The sequence below is a fragment of the Natator depressus genome, chromosome 6 (genome assembly GCF_965152275.1).
Source record: "Natator depressus isolate rNatDep1 chromosome 6, rNatDep2.hap1, whole genome shotgun sequence".
Taxonomy (NCBI): domain Eukaryota; kingdom Metazoa; phylum Chordata; order Testudines; family Cheloniidae; genus Natator; species Natator depressus.
This window is the reverse complement of record NC_134239.1, coordinates 60,251,616-60,274,133: the sequence shown is the minus strand read 5'-3', so window position 1 is coordinate 60,274,133 and position 22,518 is coordinate 60,251,616. Positions and strand designations below refer to the sequence as shown.

Sequence of the window (22,518 nt, the reverse complement as noted above, 5' to 3'; positions counted from 1 at the left end):
TGAAATGGTACTCGAGTTTAAAAAAAAAAAAAAAAAAAAAAAAAAAAGGATTTTCCAGCTTCCAACAGGTTTGTGTTACAGTGGTGAGGGAAAGTTGAAGCTAGTGTAGTGCTTGCCACTTTTGATTGTAAATGTCAGAAATCTGTAGGTCTCTGGAGAAATTTGTTTCTCCCTGAAGAGCCATCCTCAGATCTAATGACGCTACATTTAATAAAGAAGAAATGAGAATGAAGTTCTTGTTTGAGGAGTTGTTCAAGACTGACACAATTGTAACATGGACAAGGACTGAAATAGGACAGATAATATAAATAGATGCACAGATTAGTTCCATATACCAGTTCTGTAATTCTCATTGTCATATCTAATTTAAATGACTGCTAGAAACATGGAGAATGTCAGATTTCTTGACATGGCACATATCCAACTGGGGACTAGAACATACGTGGGCAAAGAAAGATGTATGCATGTGATGTGGAGAAGCAGAGAGAGGAGCATAATTCTGGGCACTGAGTTTGTACCAGCTTCCCAACAAAACTGAAGTGTCCATTCTTGGGTGGTTTGAACTGTCTGGCTCCAGGACTTGGCTATATTTATCCTGGCTGATATATTCTGTCCAATGTGCCCTGCTGTTGATAAGGTGCCGCTGGTGACAAGAGTGGGGGAATCAAAAGGGGAGGAGCAGGATGGGTGCTTCCAGTCAGTGTTTTTTAAGGGGTCTCAAAAGTCCTGCAGTCTCATTCCAGTTCAGCTCAGACCCTGGCTTCGAGGCACCACTGGGAGCTTCAAGAAAGAGAAAAAAAAATCAAGATGCCAGAGCCTGCAAAGAAAACAGGTAAGGACAACAACTGAGAGAAAGAGAGAGAGAGAGAGAGAAACACTGAACATAGCCTGGCTGAGAGTGTGACTGCAAAGCAGAGCAGCTGTCCCTATATCAGAGAAACGAGATGCCTTAGAAACAAAGTAGAGAAAAAAATAACTAAATAAGTGATATTTTGTAAAAAGTTAATAAAAAAAAAAAAGATGGATTCAGAGAGCTCACAGGGAGAAGAGGGATAAGTTCACTCAGAAACTCCCATCCAAGTAATTAGCTCCAGAAGCTTTGGCTGAGGGGAAGGACAAAAATTAAACTGTTCCATTCAAATTCCTTTTACTTTTCACTTCCTCTCCTAGGCACCGTCAGGCAGTGAAAGCAGCTCATAGTCCTTCTCCTGTGTATTTTTCAGACAATAAGCAACAGCCTTTGGTAGAATTTTTGGGCATAAAATCTCCAGCATAAAGACAAGGCTCATAGCAGCTGGTTCACATTTTGCTCTCTCTCAGACAGGCAGGCACACTATAGCTCTAGGGAAACAGGGAACTCTGAGGGGTTTATACATAGAATCACAGGGTTAGCAGGGACCGCAAGGGTAATCTAGTTTAACCCCCTGCCAAGATGCAGGATTTGCTGTGTAAACCATCCAAGACAGATGGCTATCCAGCCTCCTTTTGAAAACCTCCAGTGAAGGAGCTTCCACAACCTCCCTCGGCAGTTCCCTTTCCTCTCCTCCCTGCTCCAGTGAGCCAGAAGATAACTTCTCCTCTCTTGAAATAGGTCAGAGCAGTCTACCAACATCAGGGAGGCAGCTTAGTACCCCTCTCCTACTCCCACACCCGCAGAAAGGAAGCATGCAGAAGGAAATAGATTTAGAACATTCCTAATTATTCCCTTGATTTAATTTAACATTTAGAACCAAGAAGCTAGTCACAGACCACCTGCCTATGTTGAAAGAGGAGAGCTATGAGAGGTGTGGGGAGAGGGTGCAAGTTACAGGGAACTTCTGTAAGAAGATACACCACCACTCCCACCAGTAAGGCAGAGGTGGGTGAGGAGTATTTAGAGGGCATCTGCCCATGTGAGTCAAAAAGAGGACCATGAGAACACTATGTTCACAACTAACTTCAAAGAAGGGCCTGAAAGTTAGTTATGGATGTTTGAAAACAGTGTATAGGAACATGCAAAAACAGAAAATTATACTAAGTCTGAGCATTTACACTTAAGGGCAGAATCTGCTCTCAGTGAGACTTGTGTAAATCTGGAGTGATTCAGATCAGAATCACTCACATACACTGTGCAGGTCTGTTCAGGTGTACATGTGACTTTTTAAAAGCACACATTTTTCAGGGATTGTCAATAGCAGCTGCTTAGTGTTTATTGTAAGCTATTGGAGGCTTGTGTACAGCTTGATGGATGTTCAGTTCCTTAGCAATATCCTGTTAGGGTGGACAGAGAGGAAATCTTCCCTACTTGTTCAAACCTAGATACATTAAGAAGCACTTTTGGTTGAAACATTTGGTATTTTATGTCCTCTGAGCAAGCCACATTTGCTGCCTCTGGCAATTACACTAAAGAATTCCAGAGACCCATGCCTCATAAATAAGGGCATGTGTCCAGACTAAGGGAAGTGCCTGGCAGACAGAATATTCAGAGGGCTTATACTCAAACCAGCTCAGTAAGAGCCTCTTCATCATGAACCAAAACATCCTTAAACACTTAAACTATATCCTTCATGTAGGTTTTCTGGTATTTTTCCCCTTATTTCTAATTATTCAATAAAATACATTATTGCCAGTGATTCTATGAGGCATCATTCAATTTCTTCACAAAACAAAAGGACTGAAGCGGGGTTATTCTCTCTAAAAGTATTTACGACTTCTGTGTGATTTCCAGTTTGAGCAACCTCTTAAACGTTGATTATTGTCAGGATCTATAGAATTCAGACCTAAAAGCTTTAAACAAATATAGAACTGACTTCTTGAAACTGAGACAGACACTTTATTAGAATAAACTTACATTTAATGGAATAAAGGGCTTTTTTTCCTAAGTTCAATAAACTGTCAAAGTGCTCTTTCAGGGCTAGTTATTTAATATTGATTTGAGATATTATTGCTAGAATCATAGTAATAACTGATTTATAATCTCCCTGTTATAATGCATATGCACACATGCAACAAGCCTTTGATAGCTGCAACTGTTTGAAACATTTGCCAAACTTTTTATAAAAGCAAATCAATAAAAAAATGTTTCCCCCTTTTCTCTCTTACATGGGAGAAGTAAAAACAGTGTAGGGTGGGGTGGTGAGGGGAGGGAAGGAAGCAAAAGTTACACTGGACTTTTATCCAGGATTTTACACATAGTAACTATTTTATCATCTCATGACTTGTCATGTCTAGAAGCCTATTTGGAACCCACTAGAAAGCTAAGATTCCAGCTTTTCCATTGATATACATACAGCATTAATTTCTAGCCCAGCAAAGTTATAACATCTCAGATCATGATATTACAAGAGCCTTATAAATAAGAGTTACTATCGTTTGTAGACCTTTAATAAGATTAGTAGTACTAATCTTTGTCATTCAGATACATGTAATTAGACAAAGGTTTCTAACCATCAGAGGAGTGAAGTTCTGGAACAGCCTTCCATGGGGAGCAGGGGCAAAAGACATATCTGGCTTCAAGACTAAGCTTGATAAGTTTATGGAGGGGATGGTATGATGGGATAGCCTAATTTTGGCAATTAATTGATCTTTGACTATTAACGGTAAATATGCCCAATGGCCTGTGATGGGATGTTAGATGGGGTGGGATCTGAGTTACTACAGAGAATTCTTTCCTGGGTGTCTGGCTGCTGAATCTTGCCCACATGCTCAGGGTTTAGCTGATCGCCATATTTGGGGTCGGGAAGGAATTTTCCTCCAGGGCAGATTGGCAGAGGCCCTGGGGGTTTTTCGCCTTCTTCTGCAGTGTGGGGCATGGGTCACTTGCTGGAGGATTCTCTGCACCTTGAATTCTTTAAACCACGATTTGAGGATTTCAATAGCTCAAACATAATAGGTTGAGGATTTGGTACAGGAGTGGGAGGGTGAGATTCTGTGGCCTGCGTTGTGCAGGAGGTCAGACGAGACGATCATAATGGTCCCTTCTGACCTTAAAGTCTACGATTCTATGTACATTCACGGGGCCACCTCCTCAACTGGAAATGCTCCATTGAAATCAATGGAGCTATGTCAATTTACAACAGCTGAGTATCTAATCCCATGGTAATTAAGGCATCCTGACTTTTTAGAGTGTAGGGTTGAAAATATAGTATTAAGCAATTTACTAATGCTAAGCATTTTCAAAGATTATTTTATCTATGCTATATTTTAAGAGTATCTTGTGATGTAGCATGAAAATTATATACTTATATGCAGTATAAATTAGAAGTAGGCTCTATACCATGTTCATCACCTTGGTATTAAATACCTACACAGATAGACCCTTCTACCACACTATCACATTATAGCTGTTGTGCCTACTAAAGAGTGCAAAACAGGTTCCATTTTAACCCATTTGTATGTACACTCAGAACTTTGACTTTCATCTTTTGTAGTCAAGCTGCACTTTCCAAAAAATTCTATCTTTGAGCAGAGACCAAATCTGAAAAGTTTAAACTCAAAACAGCCAAAGGGGATGTTATGAGACAGTCAGAAGAAAGTGAACACCCCACCACCACCACAAGCATTCTCTCCACATCTCAAATGTTTTTGAGAACAACAGTTAAACTTTGATACATCAAACTTGTCATGTAAAAAGACCTTTAAAGAAATATGCACTTTGTTAGATTTGGAAGAGAGTCTAGGAATGCTGAGCAATTCTGAAACCTGGCCATTTATATTTAGTTACCTAAATATAGATTAAGTATAGAGTTAGAGACTTAGATTAGAAAATGTTGGCCAAGGTTTATAATAGAACTTGATTGCAACCTTAAGCATGGAGAAGCTACAGCTTGTAAACCATTATGTAGGTTATAAACCGTTTGGGGCTGTGCTTACATAGTGCCTAGCACAATGGGGTCCTGGTTCACGGGCTCCAGTATGCTATGTAATACAAATAAATAATTTCCATCACCTTTTCTTTCGTAGATCTGAAGGTTAATCATTGTCCCCAATTTACAGATGGGATATTGGAGGCACAGACAGGTTGAATGTCCAAGGTCACACAGGAAATGTGATTACTCCCAGTCCTTTGTAAATTCCAGTAACATGAGAAATCTCACTGGCTGAAATAGAGGCAAATAAGTTTGAGAGGCTTTATAGCTTTGATCAAGTAATGGTTAAGCCTGTATGTGCAAGAAGCCACTTATCTGACTAAGGAATTTATAGCTCCTTCATACAGTTCAAGAGCAAAGAATTTACAAGCTCCTTGCTAAAGTTTGTGGAGCTTCTAACCTGCACAGACCTAACTGCTCCAGTTCTTATCTTAAAGGAAAGAAGAGGGGGGGAGGGAGGAAAAGCAAAGAACTAGTATTAACTGTAACATTAAAGTTGCAACTTCAAAACCTCAACTATTCAGGAATTTTGAAAATTAATGTTTTCTCTGAAATGTTAACTTGGCTTTGTTGCACATGTAATCATTTTACCATAAGATACACAGGATGTGCAATAAGGCCAATTTAGCACTGCAGGAGAAACCCTAATTTTTGGTATTTCCTAATTTTGTGTCTTTGATTTTACAAATTTCATGTTCTCTGCATTTTCTGCTCATGCCCACCACAAAGCTCTAGTGGAGCTTCCAGTCTGCTTACTGCAGGCTGTCTATGTGATCATATAAGTGCCATTCTTTGAGTATACAGTCACTTTTTTATTCCAGTGAGGTATATGTGTAGTAGTTTTAACACATTACTAACCATATCATAACCCATAAAAGCACTTACTTTTCTTTGAAAGAGTAGACTCACTACCAAAGGACCTCCTTGTGGCCAGGCCTGGCAGCTCTCTCCCCATTTAGCACTCTAGCCCTCAGCTGGTCCACCTTTACCCTCCAGCTTAGTCATGATTTTAAGTCCACACCTTCCAGGGTAATAAAGTCCCACAAACAGTTCAATGACGTTAAAACAAGGCCTTCAGCACCAACTCCAGGCACTGTTCATAGAACCACAGAATATCAGAGTTGGAAGGGACCTCAGGAGGTCATCTAGTCCAACCCTTTGCTCAAAGCAGGACCAATCCCCAACTAAATCATCCCAGCCAGGGCTTTGTCAAGCCCGACCTTAAAAACTTCTAAGGAAGGAGATTCCACCACCTCCCTAGGTAACACATTCCAGTGTTTCACCACCCTCCTAGTGAAAAAGTTTTTCCTAATATCCAACCTAAACCTCCCCCACTGCAACTTGAGACCATTACTCCTCATTCTGTCATCTGCTACCACTGAGAACAGTCTAGATCCATCCTCTTTAGAACCCCCTTTCAGGTAGTTGAAAGCAGCTATCAAATCCCCCCTCATTCTTCTCTTCCGCAGACTAAACAATCCCAGTTCCCTCAGGCTCTCCTCATAAGTCATGTGTTCCAGTCCCCTAATCATTTTTGTTGCCCTCCGCTGGATGTTTTCCAATTTTTCCACATCCTTCTTGTAGTGTGGGGCTCAAAACTGGACACAGTACTCCAGATGAGGCCTCAATGTCGAATAGAGGGGAACAATCACGTCCCTCGATCTGCTGGCAATGCCCCTACTTATACAGCCCAAAATGCCATTGGCCTTCTTGGCAACAAGAGCACACTGCTGACTCATATCCAGCTTCTCGTCCACTGTAACCCCTAGGTCCTTTTCTGCAGAACTGCTGCCGAGCCATTCGGTCCCTAGTCTGTAGCGGTGCATGGGATTCTTGTGTCCTAAGTACAGGACTCTGCACTTGTCCTTGTTGAACCTCATCAGATTTCTTTTGGCCCAATCCTCTAATTTGTCTAGGGCCCTCTGTATCCTATCCCTACCCTCCAGCATATCTACCTCTCCTCCCAGTTTAGTGTCATCTGCAAACTTGCTGAGGGTGCAATCCACACCATCCTCCAGAGCATTAATGAAGATATTGAACAAAACCGGCCCTAGGACCGACCCTTGGGGCACTCCACTTGATACTGGCTGCCAACTAGACATGGAGCCATTGATCACTACCCGTTAAGCCCGACAATCTAGCCAACCTTCTATCCACCTTATAGTCCATTCATCCAGCCCATACTTCTTTAACTTGCTGGCAAGAATACTGTGGGAGATCGTGTCAAAAGCTTTGCTAAAGTCAAGGAACAACACGTCTATCACTTTCCCCTCATCCACAGAGCCGGTTGTCTCGTCATAGAAGGCAATTAGATTAGTCAGGCATGACTTGCCCTTGGTGAATCCATGCTGACTGTTCCTGATTACTTTCCTCTCCTCTAAATGCTTCAGAATTGATTCCTTGAGGACCTGCTCCATGATTTTTCCAGGGACTGAGGTGAGGCTGACTGGCCTGTAGTTCCCAGGATCCTCCTCCTTCCCTTTTTTAAAGATGGGCACTACATTAGCCTTTTTCCAGTCATCCAGGACCTCCCCCGATCGCGATGAGTTTTCAAAGATCATGGCCAATGGTTCTGCAATCACACCCGCCATCTCCTTTAGCACTCTCGGATGCAGCGCATCCGGCCCCATGGACTTGTGCTCGTCCAGCTTTTCTAAATAGTCCCGAACCACTTCTTTCTTCACAGAGGGCTGATCACCTCCTCCCCATGCTGTGCTGCCCAGTGCAGAAGTCTGGGAGCTGACCTTGTTCATGAAGACGGAGGCAAAAAAAAGCATTGAGTACATGAGCTTTTTCCACATCCTCTGTCACTAGGTTGCCTCCCTCATTCAGTAAGGGGCCCACACTCTGCTTGACTTTCTTCTTGTTGCTAACATACCTGAAGAAACCCTTCTTGTTACTCTTAACATCTCTTGCTAGCTGCAACTCCAGGTGTGATTTGGCCTTCCTGATTTCACTCCTGCATGCCCGAGCAATATTTTTATACTCTTCCCTGGTCGTTTGTCCAATCTTCCACTTCTTGTAAGCTTCATTTTTGTGGTCAAGATCAGCAAGGATTTCACTCTTAAGCCGAGCTGGTCGCCTGCCATATTTACTATTCTTTCTACACATCGGGATGGTTTGTCCCCGTTACCTCAATAAGGATTCTTTAAAATACAGCCAGCTCTCCTGGACTCCTTTCCCCCCTCATGTTATTCTCCCAGGGGATTCTGCCCATCAGTTCCCTGAGGTTGTCAAAGTCTAAGTCTAGGGTCAGTATTCTGCTGCTCTCCTTTCTTCCCTGTGTCAGGATCCTGAACTCGACCATCTCATGGTCACTGCCTCCCAAGTTCCCGTCCACTTTTGCTTCCCCTACTAATTCTTCCCGGTTTGTGAGCAGCAGGTCAAGAAGAGCTCTGCCCCTAGTTGGTTCCTCCAGCACTTGCACCAGGAAATTGTCCCCTACACTTTCCAAAAACATCCTGGATCGTCTGTGCACCGCTGTATTGCTCTCCCAGCAGATATCAGGGTGATTGAAGTCTCCCATGAGAACCAGGGATTGCGATCTAGTAACTTCCGTTAGTTGCCGGAAGAAAGCCTCGTCCACCTCATCCCCGTGATCCAGTGGTCTATAGCAGACTCCCACCACGACATCACCCTTGCTGCTCATGCTTCTTGTCCTCACTCCCTTTTCCGACAGCTCTCTGTCATCTCTGGCCCCTTCTCTGGGTTCATGCCATCTTGACAGCAGCTAAAACAGGAACCCAGGCCCTCCCATTACACTCAGTTCCAGCCCAGGGACCCTAAAACCAGCAGCCAAGGACAACTCCATCCAACTCCTTGCTACAGCCGTCCAGGACTTCTTACTATTCATAGCCTTTCCAGGTTAGTCCTTCTTGGCTCTCAGGGCCCTCCCTAGAATTCTCTGACAAACTCAAACCAAAAGTACAAAATCAAACAAGTTTTTAATCTTTCTCAGGCTTGGCCTTCCATGCCTATTAAGTTCCCCTTGCTGTCCCCACCCCCAACCACTTCCCAGGACTCTCTCCTTGAAAGTCCAGATTATGCTCTTTTATAAGGGTTTACCATTGGAGCCTGCACCACCCCCCAGTGGCTGATTCATCTTTCTCCTGGCCTCTTACCAGAATTGTCTGTTCAGGAGAAGATACCAGGGCTTACTCTCTGCCTGGGCTTCCTCCTTGACCCTCCTGGTTTCACTACTTACTCATCCCAGAGAGCGACTACTGAATTTCACCCTCCAGACCTCTTCTGTGCTAAACTTCCTGCCTTTTGTACTATCCAGCTCCTTCTCTAGCTCGGTTTCATCTCTAATTATTCCTAGCTCACCCTCAGAGGGCAGCCTATTATATTAATTGGCCTCTCAGGCCCTTTCATAGCCTGTGTGTGGTACACACTCCACCACACTCCCTTTCCTTCATAGGCTGACCTCTTCTATCTAACAGGGCTCAATGATGACATGAAATCAACAGCATAGTGGGGGAGGGGCCTCATTGAGTGAGAACTTACAACTCCAGGGGTGAAGAAGGAATCTAAAAACAAACAAAAAATCCCACAACAAGTTTAAAATCTCCTGTGTGGGCTATGCCTCTTCTGTACTACACTTTGAAACATTCTGTACATGACTTAAAAATTCAGTAGTTGTAGGGTATGGTTTTTCCCCTTAATACTTGTGCCAAATTATTCACAGAATATAGGTGACAACTTAAATTACACACAAATTTAATAATCTTTTTCATATATAATGTCTTTTTATGACTAGAGAGAGATACTTTCCTGGCAAGAATGGAGAACACCCATCAACATTTGAAGCAAACAGGAATTGGTCTTCTTGCAGAACAAATACAAGGTATGTCTACACTGCAATAAAACACCCATGGCTGGCCTTGGTCAGCTGACTCAGGCTCGTGGGGCTAAAATATTGCAGTGTAGATGTATGGACTCCGGCTGGAGCCTGGCTCAGGACCCTCCCCCTGCATGGAGTCCCAGAGCCCAGGCTCTAGCCTGAGACAGCAAATATACTGCAATTTTATAACCCTACAGCCCAAATCCCCTGCAAGCCCGAGTCAGCTGACATGGGCCAGCCATGGGTCTTTTATTGCAATGTAGACATACTCACTGACTCCTAAACTCATGACTTGGCAAAGGCAAAAAATGAAGAAAATGATTTATTAGTGCTTAAATAATATACTGTGACAAAACTCTGTCCCTGCCTCCATGGGTCCCGCATTTCGTTGCGGACTTTGTTAGCCTCAGAGGCTCACTGTGACCCTCCACATAACCCTTCTCTCTAGAGACAAGGGTCACAGTCTACTGAGCCATTTTCATCATAAGCCAGTGAGGGAGGTGAGGAGAAGTTATCCTTCCTTGCACAGTCTCTGTCTCCCAGTCTCAGTGATTAATCGGGGGCAAAGGTCGGGGGGGGGGGGGAGCCCGGGCCCACCCTCTACTCCGGGCTCCAGCCCAGGGACCCTAATAGTATCAGCTATGGTAGCTGACCTTTTAGAAACATGACATGTACAATTCCCTGGGCTACTTCCCCCACAGCAGCCCTCACTTCCTCAAGCTCCACTTCACCCTTACCTCAGGGCCTCCTTCCTTGTGCCCGATATGGTGTGTCCTACTCAATCTCTCCAACAGCGCAACTTGCTCCCACAGCTCCTGACATGCACACCCACCTGACTGACTGGGAGGCTTTTAACTAGTTTCAGCCAGACCCTGATTGGCTTCAGATATCCCAATCAACCTAGCCTTCTCCCTGCCTTCTGGAAAGTTCTTAATTGGCCCCAGGTGTCTTAGTTGACCTGGAGCAGCTGCCATTTCACTTATCCTGGTACCAGGGATTTGTTTAGCTAATATATCTATCTCCCACTACTTTTCTGGCCTTGCCCCATCACAATACTTATAGAGAAATTTGTCCTGCTACCTCATTACATGCTTCATATTTTCCTCAGCATCCTAACTGAAAGTTATCCTGCCATTCCCTAAAGTACTCTCGAAACCAAAGTCTGCAGCCTGGCTCTGGAAGTCTGACCAGGGGCAGCTGCTCATCAGGAACTAATAGAGCTAAGACCCATCAATAACGGTATAGCATTGTGATGCCAGACAGTCCCATCTCCAGCTACTGGGGGACTCCTGATGGGGCTGGAGCCCCTGGAGTATGCAATAGAGCTGGTTGTCACTACAGGACCCTTGCTCCTGCAGCAAACAGACTGGAAGCAGGAAAGGGAGGAGTAACAGCACATCTTTTGTAGGGATATTTCAGATCACAGGCTCTTTGCTTCCTCTCTCTTTTGGAGTGGGATTTTGAACAAAATTGTACACACCTCCATGTGTGACATTTCATGCAATTTTTAACTGGCTAATTTGCATAATTAGAATTAATTTGGATATAGCCATAAACATCAGTTTTGGCAACTGTGTGGATTTAGTGCTGATGAAGGATACTGGAGTGGCATTACATTTCCCTCACAGGGTAATCCCTGAGCAGTGGGAAAAGGCAATAGGTAGAAAGGACCTTCTTCTTGGCTCTTCTCAAAAGAGATGGGATGGGAAGGCTTGTAGGGAGCCAGAGATGACCAGGGAAGTATGAAGGGGTGGCAGTTGTTGAGAAGGTTGGTACAGAATGGTGGTATTTAGTTTCTTTCCTTTTATCAGCCCCCTGCCTCTACCTTGTCCCCCACAACAACTTGTCACCTCTGTCCTCTTCAGCAGCACCTGTCATACATCATCTTCAGTAGCTCCTGTTCCCCCCTTTCCCTCCTCCTGTAGTGCCTCCCTGCTCCTGCCTGTAAGGGTAATGAGGCTGCCTCCTTGCCTCTCTGCTGTTCCATGTGGCTGAGAGCTCACAGGCAGTAAAGAGGGGCTAGAAGGGGCGTCAGGCCACCTAGCTGCTTCTTCAGCAGGTGCCACAGCAGCTCCTGGTGGCAGCCAGTCTGAAGTGCAGCCCAAGCCCTCCTGTTTGCCCAGGGCCCAGCTGAATGTGTGATGAGGTCAGAGTTGCTGGAATGCCTAAGAGGCAGCTTGCATTTATGAATGTCACACAAATGCATGTCATTTGGCAGGTCTGCCCTGGTGAGGGATGGTATGAGAGAGAAATGCAGTGGAGACGCATCTTACGCAGGGGTTAGGTTCTAAAGTCAGCACGTAAGGCGAAAAATCGCATATAGTCAAAATTACCCTTGAAAATCCCTTAAATCGCCCATAAAGTACAGTATACTGTACAGGGTTGTGTACACAACCCTGTACAGTAAGGTATAAATATATGTGTACAGTATATAATAAAGAGCACATATGCAAAATATAATTTTACAGTACTGTATTTTTAATTACAGGGGGGTAATTACAGGGGGGGTCGTCAGGGTTTGATGTCGATCCAGGAGACGGAGGTGACGGAGAGCGAGTCGTAGACGAAGTGGCTGGCTCTGGTTCAGCTGGAGAAGTTGATTGCATAGGCTCATCTGCTGCTGGTTGTTTTTCCTTGAAAAACCATGGTCATTGGCAACTGTCTCTGTTGTCTCTCGAGCTGCTCAAACATTTCTTGATACCGTTTCAAATTGTCCATAATACTACGTGTGATTTTGAGGCTTTGTTCCATAGAGGGATCGTATTCAGAAATCATTCAAAATGTTTCGTTGCTTGGAACACTTCAGCAAATTTATGAAGATTCCAACTTGCTGGCTCTTCCTGTTCATCGTCATCATCTTTGTCTTCTGTAGACGATTTTATCAGTTCCTCTAACTCTTCATTAGTCAATGTTCCTCTGTGGCTCTCAATTAATTCTACAATTTCTTCCTCAAGGATGTCGACAAAGCCATCACCACCCACTTGCCTGGCCACCTGAACAATGTGTTTCACTTCTTTGTCAATGGTCAGGAAACCCTTAAAATCATTCACACATTCATTCCATAGGTTTCGCCAACATGCATTGACTGTTTCAGGCTTGGTTGCATCCATTGCCTGTTTAATATAAGTGATGCAACTGGCAATGTTGAAGGACTTCCAACACTCCATCACATTAAGATTGGGATCAGCATCCATAACGCTACGTATCCGTGAGAACATAAGCCTCTTGTAGGTGGCCTTGAAACAGCGAATCACGCCTAGGTTGAGAGGTTGGAGGATGGAGGTGGTGGGGGAGAGAAAGACAACTTCAACGTTGTTATGCGCAAACTGGAGTGCTGCAAGGTGGCCAGGAGCATTGTCTACGATCAGCAGCACTTTAAAGTCAAGTCCTTTCTCTTCGAGGTACCGCTTGACCTCCGGAATGAAACGCTTGTGGAACCAATCCAGAAATAATGCTGCCGTCTCCCAAGCTTTTTTATTTGATTGCCAGAACACAGGCAGGAGACTTTTGTTCTTGCCTTTTAGGACATGGGGATTTGCAGCCCTGTAGAGCAAGCCCGGCTTTATTAAATGCCCAGCTGCATTGCCACAAAACACAGTCACATGGTCTTTAGCTACTTTGAAGCCAGGGGCTTCTGATTTCAAGATGTAAGTGCGGTTGGGCTTTTTTTTTTTTTTTTTCCCCCCCCAGAAGAGCCCAGTCTTGTCAGCATTAAAAACTTGTTCCAGAAGAGAGCCCTTTTCTTCTATGATTTTCTTTAATTGTTCGGGGTAGGTTTTTGCTGCCTCTTCATTGGCAGATGCAGCTTCACCAGTAGTCTGCACGTTTTTGAGGTTGAAGAGGTTCCTAAAACTGTTAGGCCAACCTCAGGTGGCGTTGAATTCCTTCTCATCAGAAGGCTGTCCCTCTTCGGCGGGAGGTTTGAACAGCGCGTAGAGGCTAAGAGCCTTTTCTTGCAATGTGGTGCCATCAATAGGCATACGTTGATGGCTCATGTCTTCCAGCCATAAATTTAATGCCTTTTCAGTCTTCACTAAAGTCTTATCACACACCTGGCTCGTCACCTTAGCAGTTACTGGAGCACTTGATGCCACGGATTGACGAATTTCTCTCTCGAATCTTGATGGCACAGATGCTAGATTCGTTGCGGCAATATTTACGCGCCATGCTGGAGACCAATGTACCGTCTCTCAATAAGTCCAACACAGCCAGTTTTTCCTCCAGCGTTGGAACAGATTGCTGTTTCTTTGGTGGAGCACCAGATGAAGTAGTTGGCTTGCATTTAGGGGCCATGTTGTACGAAAAATAAGTATCTTTAAACACTAGAATCACACTCAGCGCGGCGAGATGCTCACACTATGAGAGGCACGCAGGAACTGAGACCGACTGAGGGAACAGCAGATTCATGTCTCCCATCTCACACTCACTCTGGGGCATATGCTCATTGAGTGGAATTGTTGGTGGAATCGCCCACACTATTTACAGGTATCTTATTTTTCTTTTTTTTTGCCGAGCGTGTATAGTTGAATTTGCATAAGTTAAATGCACGTATGATGTGACTCATCTGTATTGGGAGCATGGAAGTGTCTGATAGGAGAGACTTCAGCGCTGAGAATCATAGAAATGTAGGGCTGGCAGGGACTTTGACAGGTCATCTAGTCCAGTCCCCTGGTTTTGACGTGTCAAGTGGTCAAGAGTAGGCAGAAGAAGAATTCTCAGCTTAAGTGTGGGTGAAGGGCCGGCGTGAGAAGGTTGACCTGATGGGGGCTAGGGATGTTTTGAGCTGGCAGGGAGATGGATTAGGCTAATAGGATTGTGTGCAGAAGAGAACAGAATCAATAAGGATACTGGGGTGTGTGCAGACAGTAGGGGGAAATATAAGGTAGAGTAGAACCCCAGAGTTATGAGCACCTTGGGAAAGGAAGTTGTTCATAACTCTGAACAAAATATTATGATTGTTCTTTCAAAAGTTTCATAGAATCACAGAACTGGAAGGGACCTTGAGAGGTCATCTAATCCAGTCCCTTGCACTCATGGCAGGAGTAAGTATTATCTATTATTAAGGCTCCATGTCTGTCACGGATTCTGTGACTTTCCGTGACCTCTGTGACTTCTGCAGCAGCCCGTGCTGAGCACCTCGTGCAGCCCCTGGGCCAATCACATTGGCTGCTGCTGGGGCAGTTTTGGGCCCCCTCCTGCTACCAACAGCAGGCGTTTGAGTGGGGTGGGGGGGGCGCTCAGGGCTGGGGGTGGTGCTTACCTTGGGGGAGCTCCCCGGGGGGGCGCTCAGGGCTGGGGGTGGTGCTTACCTTGGGGGAGCTCCCCGGAAGGGCGACAGGAACTCCCCTCCCTCAGCTCCTAGCTCCATGTGCTGTTTCTGCCCCTGCAGGCACCGCCCCCAGAGCTCCCATTGCCCATGGTTCCCAGCCAATGGGAGCTGCAGAACCAGGGTTTGGGGCGGAGTGGAGGCAGCATGTGGAGCTAGAAGCTGGAGGTCGCTGCTTCCCAGGAGCCGGATAGGGAACCTGAATCTTCTTTACATGGGAGAATCCAGCCCTATGTAGTAGTATTACAAGAGTAGTTTTGCAAACCCAGTTTCTCAGGTGAGCTTTTGGGTAAATCCAACTCCCATTTACTTCAGTGGGAATATTTCCATCGACTTTAAATGGGAGTGGATCAGGTCTTTAGGAGGAAGGTTCAGAGACAGAGTTGCTCATAAACCCTTACATGTGTATTTAGAGCTAAGAAAGGAAACAGGAGACTGATGTGATGGAGAAGAAGTTATCAGTATGAATATAGTTCTGGCTACCAATTCATTTTTACTGAGTTGTCTAGTGTAAATGTAAGAAACATAATCCTCTTGCAGGATCTGCAATAGATCAGAGAGCTCCTATCAGGAACATATGTCCTGAATTATTGCTACTTTTAGGTTGAAACCTTCACAAGCCACAGTATTAAGTAATTAATATATTTATTAATTCTCCTGTGGCTAATGGGATGTGATAATGATGGAACTTTTACAAAAATATGGTTTCAGAGTAACAGCCATGTTAGTCTGTATTCGCAAAAAGAAAAGGAGTACTTGGTGCACCTTAGAGACTAACCGATTTATTTGAGCATAAGCTTTCGTGAGCTACAGCTCACTTCATCGGATGCATACTGTGGAAAGTGTAGAAGATCTTTTTATACACACAAAGCATGAAAAAATGGGGGTGGGGGGAGGTATTTTTTCATGCTTTGTGTGTATAAAAAGATCTTCTACACTTTCCACAGTATGCATCCGATGAAGTGAGCTGTAGCTCACGAAAGCTTATGCTCAAATAAATCGGTTAGTCTCTAAGGTGCAACAAGTACTCCTTTTCTTTTTACAAAAATATGGTCTGTCTCTTTATCTCCAGCGTTGCAGGGTCAGGAGCCAGCTGGTAGCAGCTTCCAGAGCTGGCGTGGCTCCCTATCGTGCTGCAGTCTAGCTGTCTTCAGAATAACTCTGTGCAATGACCCATGATACCCTACATCAGAGTACAAACCTTTCATGTCTACTCCATAGAATAATGTATCAGAGGATATGCACATGTGTATGAGTAGCAGGGACCATTTTCTGTGTCAAGACAAACAGCATCTCATACTTTCATACCTGCCTTTACGAGCAACTGGAATAAAAGTTTGCAAGGGTATCTCCAGCTTCCACTGTGCGTGGAAGAATTTACAGTAGCCTACTATAAGTCCTTACTATAGTTTCCACTATCTGTCAAATCTATAAAATGTAAAAACAAAGGTGGTTTTTCTTATTTGGATCATTTTTAATATATCAAAAGAAGTTAAAAAATCTTTGCAAGTCAACTTTAATTCATGAAGGTTTGTAAATCAGCTTGAAACCCACTGACAAAGGTGCTATAGAAGTGCAAAGTATTATAACTAAACAAAGGGCATGGGTCAAATTATTTGCTGGTGTAACTCCACTGAAGTCAAAAGAGGTATTCCAGCAGAAAATGTGGCAGACCTATCTAGATGGTGCACAATGGACAGATAGTATTACTAGCAACAGATCAGCTATAAGAAGTAGAGTGCATGGTGAAGCATGAATATGACCTAAACATTTTAGAGTATTTCACACTTCAGTTCGTTCATATTTAAAAAGTGGAATCAAAAGTTTAAAGCTAGTTCCCAGATTTACTGAGGTGTATTTGGAAGCTAAGGTAGCTGCCTGCATTAAAAAAAAAAAGAGACATGAAATTTGCAGAAGTGGAAATAACTAAATAGGCAATGGAATTTAGAATTGATTATGAACACATGATCAATGAATAGGGAAAGTCAACAAAAAGGTGCTACAATGATTTATTAAAAAATATTCAAAGTATGAAGAATCTTGATAGCCGGTGTTCTTGAATATCTGCACATTTTGTGGAGATTAACAAATGACAAGAGATTTGACTAGTCCCCTAATCTGAACATAAAGTAATAACTCTGAATCACAATAAAACTTCACATTCCCAAATAAGGAGACAGGATGCCAATGAGCTGAAGTCACCTCAGTGAGGCAAGTCAGGAGATGGTACATGCTCCAGACATGCCCACCATGTATGCTATTTTGAGTATGCATATCAACCAGAATGAATAATCTGCCCTTACACTTGTTCATCTTAGTCACTTTATTGTTACTTGAATTCTCAGCACTGAGGAAAACACCAATTTAAATAAGGGGACATGTAAAGGAAACTTTTGATACAGCATGTAATTAATTAGCAGAAATAGTGTCAGAGTATTATGTAGGCAAATATTTTAGTAACTTTCAATAACAGATTAGACATTTGAATGCAGATAGGTGGGATAAAATGATAAGGCCCAACTTTAGGGTGGTTTTATCCTGCTGGAGAAGGCTTGAGCACTGGCCACTATCAAAGACAAGATAGCAAGACTAAATGAACGACTGGCTTATTCTGGTACAACAAGGGGTGGTATACTGAACTACATATACCTCTTGTCTTCTGGTATGGCAGTAGGAAGAGATACTGAACTAAATGGTGTTGGTTTATTACAGTATAGAAATTCTTACATTCCTAAATTTTTTTTTTAAATGACTGATGTTTACTCTCTGGAGATTATTCTTTGGTTACCTGTAGAAACAACAGTAAATCAAATTTTAGGAGAGAAATTTAAGGCTGAAAAAAGTTGCTATTTAAATATTTGTTCAAAATGTTAGCATGAAAACAAATTTAAATTAATTTAAGGTTTAAATCCATCTAGATGGAACTATTTATTTTAATTTAAAAACAAAAACACACTAACCAGAGTTCTAGGCTCGTGTAATTTTGAAAAAAAAAAAAACTATACCTCACCAGGGGTGTGCCCTCTATAGGTTTGTCTACACAGCAAGTCTCAAAGCCCAGGTCAACAGACTTGAGCTCACACTATAGCACAAAAATAGCTGTGTAGACATTGCAGCTCAGGCTGGTGCTCAGACTCAGAAGTCTTTCCCTAGGCTTCAGAGCCTAGCCTGAGCTGCAAAATATTCACAGCTATTTTAGCACTGCAGCATGAGTCCTGTGAGCCCAAGACTGTCAATCCGAACTCTGAGACTCGTTGCTGCTCACTGTGTAGATGTGCCCAAACGAGATCAAAGAGGTCTCATTCAGCTCTCCTCACCGCACAGTCTTAAGGCATTATTTCACACCAAGGCAGTCAGAATAATCACTTATACTGACACAGTGAAAAATTCTCAGAAGTGGCTAAGAGCTTAGGCACTTGTGAAAATTTTGCCCATAGTGCTTTTCACCCCCAAAAGGATGTTGGAGTGCACTAACCACTATATACACACACAGAGGAATCACTTCACTCAATGCAATTAAGCTACCCTGCAATGCAGTATCTCAGCGGTAGGCAACCTATGGCATGTATGCCAAAGGCAGCACGCGAGCTGATTTTCAGTGGCACTCACACTGCCCGGGTCCTGGCCACCGGTCCGGGGGGGGGGGGGGGGGGGCTCTGCATTTTAATTTAATTTTAAATGAAGCTTTTTAAACATTTTAAAAACCTTATTTACTTTACATACAACAATAGTTTAGTTATATATTAAAGACTTATAGAAAGAGACCTTCTAAAAACATTAAAATGTATTACTGGCACGCAAAACCTTAAATTAGAGTGAATAAATGAAGACTCAGCACACCACTTCTGAAAGGTTGCAGACCCCTGCAGTATCTGTTTAACACAAATTAAGGCAACAGTTAGGACAGGATGTGAACGTGAATCCTGTATCTAAAAGAAACTGCATGGGAAACTCCAGGAGACAGCTTTATGTGTATGTACTGCACCATCATGACACATACCATCACACCCAAGGGGAAGAATTAGAAAATCACAACTGTACAAATATTGGTCTGAATAGAGATATAGGAAGACAGGTAGTGCTTCTGACTTAAGCAGGGTCCTTAGTTTGGGAACAGTTTTCAATCCATTATGTATTATTTCATGACAATATGGATATTTGACACCTCAATTACAGATAGAGTCAATTAACTGAGATCTAAAGCTAAGTCTATGCAGAGTCCTGTTAAATTGGTCTGACCATTCCACAGTTGTGGAAATGGTTATATTCATATCTTGCACAGGCAGATGGGAGGTAGATTGTGGGGGAGGGAAGGCAGACAAAAGCTGTTGTACACACAGTCTGACTACAAGAAAATGTAAACAGGTGAACCCTCTCTCTTTTTAGCTTCTGCTTTCACCAAGAAGCCAAAGACAACAGAGGTAGTGGAAGGAGACACAGCTGTGTTTGAAGCAGAGACTGAAAAGACTGGCATCAAGGTGAAGTGGCAGCGAGCTGGAGCAGAAATGTTTGAAAGCGAGAAGTATATCATCAAGGCTGAGGGGAACAAACATTCACTGACTATCAATAACACTAGAAGAGAGGATGATGCGCCATATGCTGTAATTGCAGGGAGTTCCAAGGTCAAATTTGACCTCAAAGTCAAAGAGCCAGGTATGGTATCTCCTAAACCACTATAGCTTATTCAGAATTGCCAACTCAAGCATTCAGAAATCATGAACTGGGCCCATAAGAATGAGATTTTAATAATAATAAATGGGGGGTTTATATTTATTTGCCCTCCGGTGCCTGAATCTCACACAGAAGCAAATTGTTTTTAAAAGTTCATAAGTTTCATAAAAGTTCATCATTTTTCATTACTGCTGTTTCTATGTACATCACAGAAGCCAAAGGGTAGAAAAATTGTTCTTAAAACATCTAAAATTCGATATGTCAAAATTATGGCATTTAAAAATTCAAACATCTCTTGAGAGAGAGAAGAGGGTTCTTAGCCATCACAGCTCAAAGCGTGGCAAAGGTAAGCTATTCTTATCTGGTTAGAAACTCCGTAAGGCTGGTATCTTCCAAGGCAGTGCACCTTCCAAGCTCTACAAGACAATAGACAACTTCCTGTGCATTTCCTAAGGCTCACTGAAGAGATGCTCCTCTGCACAACTCTCTCAAGTATATCCAAGAAATACATAGCTTTCTGTAACCTTGCTTTCCATTCCTTTTCAGAAAAGTCTGAGGCAGTTCTTCATACTGAAGCTGTTTCTACCCCAATTGTCTCAGACTCACCTACACCAGCAGACACACAACCAGGAGAATGCACCAAGAGTTCTGAAGGTTAAAAAAAATAAAATAAAAAAAGATGCTAGGACTAACCTTAATTCAGTGGCTCTCAATCTTTCTGGACTATTGTAGCCCCCTTGCAGGAGTCTGATTTGTCTTGAGTACCCCCAAGTGTCACCTAATTTAAAAACTACTTGCTTACAAAATTAGTTAGCGGTTGACACAAAAGTGTCACAGCAACTATTACTGAAAAATTGCTTACTTTCTAATTTTTAGCATAATATAAATATTGTACTTACATTTAATTGTATGGTATATAGAGCAGTATAAGCTAGTCATTGTCTGTATTGTAGACAATGGTAGAGATCATCCTTGAATCGAGGGATCGCCAATCAATCATGTCTGTATAGTTTGTACTGACTTTGCTACTGCTTTTTATGTAGCTTGTTGTAAAACTAGGCAATTATCTAGATGAGTTGATGTACCCCCCTGGAAGACCTCTGTGTACCCCTGGTTGAGAACCACTGTCCTACTTGACACACTGAAAGAAAGAATAGGGACAAGGAATCCCAACATTGATGGTGGGGGAAAACAGGACCAGGAGGAAGATGACAAGTGACAAGCCCCAGCCAAGTGGGAATAAGGAGCTATGGAAGAAACAGGAAATATCTGAATGGAGAAGAATATTAAGGGAAACATTGAAATGATGTAAAGGATTCACTATATAGACTAGGACAGAGGCTGAAATGGAAAGATAGTTAATAAATCCAGACATTTGTTTCAGTTCCAGTTCCTGAGGCTCAGCCAGAGCTGCCTCTGGATCCTGTTGGTCTCTTCGTGACACGGCCTCAGGATGGAGAAGTGACTGTTGGTGAGTAAAAGACTTGATTTTTGTAAGCTGCTATGCTACTACCTGGATACTACCTTTATCTCTCTATATACTGTACAATAGCAACGATCTAACAGAAATACTAAACATCACTCACAGGCTTATCTTAACCTGTCTCCCTTTCAAGGTGGAAACATCACATTCACTTGCAAAGTAGCAGGTGCCAGCATGCTGAAGAAGCCATCAGTGAAATGGTTCAAGGGAAAGTGGATGGACCTGGGAAGCAAAGTGGGGAAACATCTCCAGCTGCATGACAGCTATGACCGAAACAACAAGGTACAGCCCGCAAAGCAGAGCTCTCAATCTCTCTCTCCTAGCCACTAACCTTTGTTCTGGGGGAAAGATCTCTTCCCTAGTAGTGACATTTTGGTACTAAGGTGCCCAAAATGCGCACAGTATTCTAATCATAGATAGAGATCTATATAGTCAGAGGATCTAGACAAAGTAGAGGTACAAGGTAGATACTATCACTCCTCAGTTCCATGATAAATGATAAAAGATTTGGAAGACAAAGATTTTTGAGGAAACGTTCAGCATATGTTCAGTCTGGAGAAGAGTCTGAGCAGAAGTTTGGTAATTGTATGAATACACAAAGGCATACCAGAAAGAGGACAGAAACACTCACTCAGCAGTGAATACAGAATAGGAATGCATACAGCCAGGGAAAACAAAGAAATGTGTAAAAATCCCACATAATTCTGATAAAAATCAGTTTAACAATTTGCTAACAGTGGTAGTGAATAACAGGAACATCCAATATAACAATAGTAAGGATTTAAAAAAAAAAAAAACAAGTTTGGAAAGCATCTAAACTTTAATTCTTCAGAGTATAAGCCAACCTTTAACTAATTTGTTTTAGAAATAAATGCTCCTTGTGTGCACACATAACAGGGTTCTACTCACTGCTGGGGCAACTGCATGTGGCTGCATCTGGGGAATTAGCTCTGCCTGGACTGACACACCCTTCTGTCACTCACTAACTCCATGGTGAGTCTCTCTCTCAGAACTCAGGGTGCTCTTTCCTTGTCACTTGCTCACACCACAGCCCCTCTTCCTCTCTAGGAGGAGCAGTGCTTCCTCTTTGTGGCTTGGCCCTCCAGCCAGGTCATTATACAGTTTTTCCCTTCCAGAAAAGTTTCACTGGACTAGGTGTCCAAGTGCCATTCTAGCCTGTTGTCCCATTCAATACTATGCCACTTTCCCACTGGGGGAACCAGGCCCACCTGCTACTCCAGGTTCCAACCAAGGGACCCTACAAACAGCACAGACCTTGCCTGCTACTGTTTCCCTGAGCTTCTTCCTACTTTGCCATCTACAGGCTTTCTCCACCACCACCCCTTTG

General features: G+C 43.1%; 1 protein-coding gene across 2 annotated transcripts in view; it reads left to right on the top strand.

Annotated features, from left to right (window-relative positions):
* Positions 1-675: 675 nt before the first annotated feature.
* MYBPC3 (myosin binding protein C3) overlaps positions 676-22,518 on the top strand; it is a 137,075-nt gene continuing 115,232 nt past the window's right edge. For both annotated transcript variants that reach the window (XM_074955459.1, XM_074955460.1), the window contains exons 1-5: positions 676-832; positions 19,403-19,669; positions 20,234-20,341; positions 21,072-21,158; positions 21,304-21,452. In XM_074955459.1, coding sequence (XP_074811560.1) covers positions 808-832; positions 19,403-19,669; positions 20,234-20,341; positions 21,072-21,158; positions 21,304-21,452 — 636 coding nt within the window. In that variant the 5' untranslated portion in view covers positions 676-807. The remainder of the gene's footprint in view (positions 833-19,402; positions 19,670-20,233; positions 20,342-21,071; positions 21,159-21,303; positions 21,453-22,518) is intronic.